This window comes from Mya arenaria, chromosome 5 (genome assembly GCF_026914265.1).
Source record: "Mya arenaria isolate MELC-2E11 chromosome 5, ASM2691426v1".
Classification (NCBI taxonomy): domain Eukaryota; kingdom Metazoa; phylum Mollusca; class Bivalvia; order Myida; family Myidae; genus Mya; species Mya arenaria.
This window is the reverse complement of record NC_069126.1, coordinates 62,053,677-62,059,676: the sequence shown is the minus strand read 5'-3', so window position 1 is coordinate 62,059,676 and position 6,000 is coordinate 62,053,677. Positions and strand designations below refer to the sequence as shown.

Genomic DNA, 6,000 nt, shown 5'->3' with positions numbered 1-6,000 from the left:
AATTATTTCGTATACATATATAGATTAAAGTGCATTGTAATTTATTTAACTAGTATCTTTATTTCTTCTTTTCAAAGCAGGACGATATACTTAATTATATATCGTATTTGTATAAATGTGTACTTAAATAGATCATTCGATAAAATAATGATAATATTTATTGATTATTAAATATATTTTAATAAACAAATCCTAGTCTAAAATAATAGACGTGTAATACGGGATTCTCCTAATCACTGAAGGATTTGCCATATCAAAAATCGTAAAAAAAATCTGTCAACGTACACTTATTTGGACTAAAACATATCCGTAAAATATTGACGATGGAATGAATTGCCAGATAAATACATGCGTGTACATACAAGTAAGATATGTATTATTAGCCGACAGTTATAAATAGACAAACGATGGTACATGTATGAAGTAGGATTGTATTGGATTTCACAACCGTGGTGAAATACATGTATGATGTATATAAATACATGTAGTTCATAACATTGCCAAGTACTGACATTGACTTGAACATATTCTAACACTGGATAAGTAAGCGACTATTTCTTAACTGTTTCATTTGTAAAGTGATTACAAATCTACAATGGCTACATCAGGTGCTGGACCAGACACAATGAATTCGAACTGTCCACTTCGGACAGAATTATACAGTGCTCAGAAAACAGACCACTGGCCGAAGAAGGGCCGCCACATTCTGGCTCAATACGATGACAAGTGTATTGTTGTGTATCAGGCCTTCTGTCCGGAGATTGCTAAATACGCCGTAGAGCATGGCCAGTTTGGTGGTAAGTGTATGTTTGGATATCTTGACCATTGGCTGAAGAAGGGTCGTCAAATTCTGGCCTAATACGATGACTAGCGTAATACTGATGTCTTCATTTCGATTTTTGACTACTGGTCGGACATCTATAGGGGTAGATCAATACTGACCAGTGAGATGACCCGTGTATTGATAGTGGTAAATTAGGCATTCTGACCAAGCTATCAATGTCAGTGACAGTTTTGTGGTTAGTATATTTGGGTATAATTTGACACCTTGACCGTGGTTACCATGTACCAGGCATTCTGTCATGGGATCGCTTAAAACGCCTTCAAATATAGATAGATTGGTCCTATGAATAAATTATGTAAATATCAACTCGTATATTGCTTTTCACGTCATTATCCTCCGTATCAATGACCAGTGCTAGTGGTCATCGGCATGTTTGAGTATGTTTACTAGGTCTAAGCTAATAGGTGCTCATTGTGTGGCACTATCGGCGACCGATCCTCCTTACTGTTGGTTATTTATTTATACGTTGTCTGTACAAGGCACAGTGTTTGTAATCTGGCAATTAATTGCGTACTCCTTTTATTCTGTAAAAATATTTAAAAATAACTTATAATTAATATCTCCCTCTTTTTCATGGTAAGATGCATTATTCATACATATATACGACTTTAAAATAAACAACCATTTTAATGTCCACAACTCTAGACAAAGTCAGCCTTCTTCGTATTAGTATTATAAAGCTCTTAGTGACATCGTTGACCAATCATATGTGCCCTCATGTTGTCATGTATGTATGACCCGAGTGTAATAAAGATTTGTAATGTATTGTGTTGTATTGCATTGATCCTGCGACCTCCTGGGTAGGACGAGGGCGTCACAACACAAGATTTCGTATAATGACGTTATGGTTGTATACAAGTAGTTGTACCTTTATAAATTCAATCCTTCAGAAATACTATTCGTCGATAGATGAGCCAAATTATCATAATGAAATAATTAAATATAGAAGGTAAATTCGAGATATTTGCGCCGACTGAGACTCGAACTTGCAGGTGTTGCACGAGCAACGGACGCGCATAGAAGTAAAATGACTTCGCCCTTACCGTTCGTCGCCGGGTTTGTGGGTTCGAGTCCCACTTATGCACCAGTCATTTGTAACCACGCTCCCCAGGTCCGGGGGTATAGCGGAGGAAATGGGCCATGTTTTTAACTTTTTACCTTTCAGGTGGCCTCCGCGGTGCCGAGTGATTGCCGTGGTTTTGTTTTCGCTCCGAAAATATTTTACCCGGGATTGGCTGGACCGAAACTCAAAGCCCCTGTTATTTCCCGGACCTAGGGGCCGTGGTTACAATTGACTGGTGCATTAAGGGATCTTATTAGCATTGTGTGTACAGTTAAAAAGCCAAAGGCGCTTCTTCATTGTGAAACATAAAGGACAGCGCGTAAGGGTAGAAAAAAATCAAATTTAATACTGTATGGCCGAAAATCGAGGTCTGATAAGTGATCGAATTCTTTATTTTCCAGGGCCGAGGTACAATTTAACGCGCATGACGTGGATCAAGACAAACTTCCTGTGGATGATGTACCGCTCCGGCTGGGCCCGGAAGAGGGATCAGGAGCGCATCCTCGCTATTCATCTGACCAAGGAAGGGTTTGACCGCATCCTGGCAGGGGCCAAAGGGGCGGGAATACCACTTCCGACGGGGCAACCAGGTACTATATTATACATTCTTGTACCTAATTCCTTGTCCCTATCAACATGATGTTTAAAATTAAAACAGATTACCTTGTATTCAACACTAATTCAATGTTTGTTTTGGCGAATTTATTAAAACATTACTATTATAATACGTAGTTCTGGGCCCTGTCTCAATAATATATCTCAGTATTAAACCTTACGATGCATTCCTTGCCGGGGAACACAAACACATTCATGAAGTCACGGGCTCTATAGGGGACACCTTGTCAACGCACGTGACCTACGATCGCTAATTCCGGTGAATATATATTTCGAAACTTAAGTTTTATTGGTCAGTCTAGGCGAAGAGTATTTGATTTTGCAAGCAAATTTTTCAAAACAAATATTACTTGCGAAATTCACAAAAATGTACAATGCATAAACTGATTATTTACATAATTTTAGTTTTTTTTTATATTTATTTCCCAACTAAGGGCGTATATATATAGATGCGAAATAAATATAAGAACTAATCAGAAATATTTATTCGAAAACGCGACCATACGATAGTTGCGTTAAGAAGTTGCTTCCAATTTTCTTACATTTTTTTTTATTGTAAAGTAGTTTACGTCAAAAGACGGGAATTTCTTCCGGAAAATTACAATCTGTATTGTAACTGGGCACAGAATCTTTGTAAGAAACTTAAAACAAATATCAAGATTTGCTGAAGGGTTCCAGCTTTGGTAGTCTTTCTACACTCTTTTTGGTTTGCCACACTTTATTTCGTAATTAAAAAGTGCATTTTACAAGCCATGAGCGAGTTAGTTGAATATTGTTTTCAGGGAGCTAGCTTATTTGTGGCTCTGATTCCTTTAAATAAGTCGGGATGGATGTTATTTCGGTAAGTCGGTCGGGCTACTAGGGACATTCTGCTTTAAGAATCGGCGTGATTTATTGTTGCAGATGACGTCCGCCTGCAGTGGGACCCAGACCATGAACCTCACGGTGGCAAGGTTGATCGGCGGGCCGTCCAACTGGGGCTCCGGGGCGGGGCGCTCCGGATGTTCCACGAGGAGTACATCAAACGGATTGATGACATCACTTCCTTTGTAGAGGAACAACGAGAGCACGTGGATAGCAACAGGCTTGATTTGCTGACATGTCCTGCTGAAAGAGTGTATATACCTGAGGATGAGAACATTTGTAGCCATATTTTACTGGACGGATTTGACGATGGCGGTGAAAATGAAGCAAATGTTAAATCAAGTGGAGCAACTCATGCTTTGTTCGACACTTCCAAAGAATTTGATGTTGAGAGCGCTAGCTGTGATGAACTCATGAAACTAGCAATTCCTAAGACACCGGGGGGAAATAGTGAAAAATCTGAGGATGTTATTGTCTGCCTAGGTGGAGCATTCAATCCAGTTCATACTAGACATGTAGAGGTACTTCAGACTGCTGTTGATTGGTTGGAAGCAAATACAAAGTATCACGTGATAGCTGGAAGGTTAGCCGTCGCTCCGGACGGATATGTAAAGAACAAGTGTAAGAGATCAAAGGACCGATGCATCGCAGCTGAACATAGAATTAAAATGTGCGAGCTAGCGTGTGACGGGCATGATCTGATTAAACCTTATTCTAAAACTGTCGGATCCGCGAATGATTGTGGTGAAAAGGTGAAGAGAGATATGCATTTGACTGAAGCCAAGATAGCGGTCATTCTCGGTGCTGACCGGGCTATGTCTAGGAGTGGTCAAGGAAAGTGGACATCGAAGGGAAAGGTGACTACCGTTTGTGTGGGAAGGAAGGGACAGACGGATGGAGTTAAGAGAGTCTTTCTTGAGGATCTGAGGCTTGGTCTTGTTACTAACAATGACTTCTTTATAGTTGATAAGGAATTGGACAATGTAAGTTCGACTGACATTCGGAAAGCTTTGGAACACGTGGAAAGCGGCAGTGGCGGTAACGACACTTCGCTCAAAATTGCAGTCGACGATTTAGTTGAAAAGGGCTGGGTTACGGAAAATATTGGAAAATATCTGTTGGATAATTTTGAGAACATTTATTTGTGATTGAAATCAGATGGATAATATTATCAATTTACGAAGTATAATTTCGTTCATATAACAAAAAAAATATTCTTAAACAAAAAATAAACATTTCCCCCTTTGCGTTGTTTTCTATGCATACATGTCGCTTCATTAATATGGCAATATTCCCACATGTGCCCTTTTTCTTTTTCAAATTTCGAACAGGTTATTTTAACAACCAACGTTATGTTTATATTGCAATGTAGACAAAGATCCTGAACATTTCTTCTTTCGATATACACTTTTCGCAAACCAACGATTAAATATTTCAGATACAAAATAAATTTCCGTCCGCTTAGTAACAATAAACAGCTATTAGATTTTGACAAAAGGTGACAACGTCCTAATCTTTAGTGAAGACGTTTTATAAAGACTTCCCGACGTTCTAACCATTGTAGCGAAAGGTATCAGGAGCCATCTTCTCGCGATCTCGCTTCTTTTTGTACAACTTCTCGTCTTAACTTAAACAAGTGAATATACATTAGGTATTACTCTTATTACTTTAGCTTGGTACTTAATGTGACATTTTGGGAAAGGCCATAACTGATGTTGGTAAAGCTCGTGGCCCAATCGCCTTGTTTTTATTTTTTATTTAAATAATGTGTTAAAATTTGCATTGATATTCTCATTGTAATATTTGTATCCATGCAATCAAAAATATAACATAAAATAGTTTTGGTATATATTGGCTGGAATTAATAAAACTTGTCACGTGATAGATGGAAGGTGGAGGCTATGTAAAGGAAAGGCATTCGGAACTCCTCGGCCATTTTTTTTCAAAAAACAACCTCGGATGTATTTGGACGGTTTACATACTCAAAAAGAGGTACGTTTAAGTCCGCTGCAAGTAGATCGCGTAGTAATTTTATCTAGCAGTTAAACTTTATGTCTTTACTCTTGAAAATCTTAATTATGTTTGCAATAATACACTTCACTGGTAATCAATTTAAACTTAGATCAATTTATACAACTCTAAAACACTAAAAATAATTAACGATAGCATTTAAAAAGATACGAACTACTTCAACTGATGTACCGGCATACATCCGAGGTTGTTTTTGAAAAAAATGGCCGAGGAGCTCCGAATGAAGGAAAGGGTGTAAGAATAAAGGCGAGGGTCCCGTAATTAAGAATCGTAAGGCTTAACATTGTATATTTCAAGGCGTAACCCAAATGTTGGCGTAAACTGCGTTTCAATAAAATATAGATTCTGCCCGAAATTTTACGAGTTTGAAACAGGACCTTGAAGAAAGAATAAGAACGGAGTGTGATATCAAACCGCCAAACACAAAAAAGTTCATGAATCACCGTCCAATCCTATGAACGATAAAAAGCAAATACTGACGCATACAACATACACAATTTATCATGAATAGCTAAATTGCGCTTATACGGTAGACAGCAGCCAATCATCTGGTCAGACTTTTGGTTTAGTCAAAGGTTTTTTT

At 38.2% G+C, this 6,000-nt stretch overlaps 1 protein-coding gene across 1 annotated transcript; it reads left to right on the top strand.

The window, feature by feature from the left end:
- The first annotated feature begins 211 nt into the window (after positions 1 to 211).
- On the top strand, positions 212 to 4,589 carry LOC128235266 (uncharacterized). The gene is made up of 3 exons (XM_052950068.1): positions 212 to 797; positions 2,309 to 2,497; positions 3,426 to 4,589. Exons 1-3 carry the CDS (start codon positions 596 to 598, stop codon positions 4,532 to 4,534), a joined length of 1,500 nt encoding a protein of 499 aa, XP_052806028.1. The 5' UTR covers positions 212 to 595; the 3' UTR covers positions 4,535 to 4,589.
- Positions 4,590 to 6,000: the final 1,411 nt, after the last annotated feature.

Excerpts from the sequence above, each read along its gene's own strand:
- LOC128235266 (XM_052950068.1), top strand. The coding sequence starts at position 596 with ATGGCTACATCAGGTGCTGGACCAGACACAATGAATTCGAACTGTCCA. Across the intron at positions 798-2,308 it reads AGAGCATGGCCAGTTTGGTG|GGCCGAGGTACAATTTAACG; the intron begins GTAAGTGTATGT and ends TTTATTTTCCAG. Across the intron at positions 2,498-3,425 it reads ACTTCCGACGGGGCAACCAG|ATGACGTCCGCCTGCAGTGG; the intron begins GTACTATATTAT and ends TTATTGTTGCAG.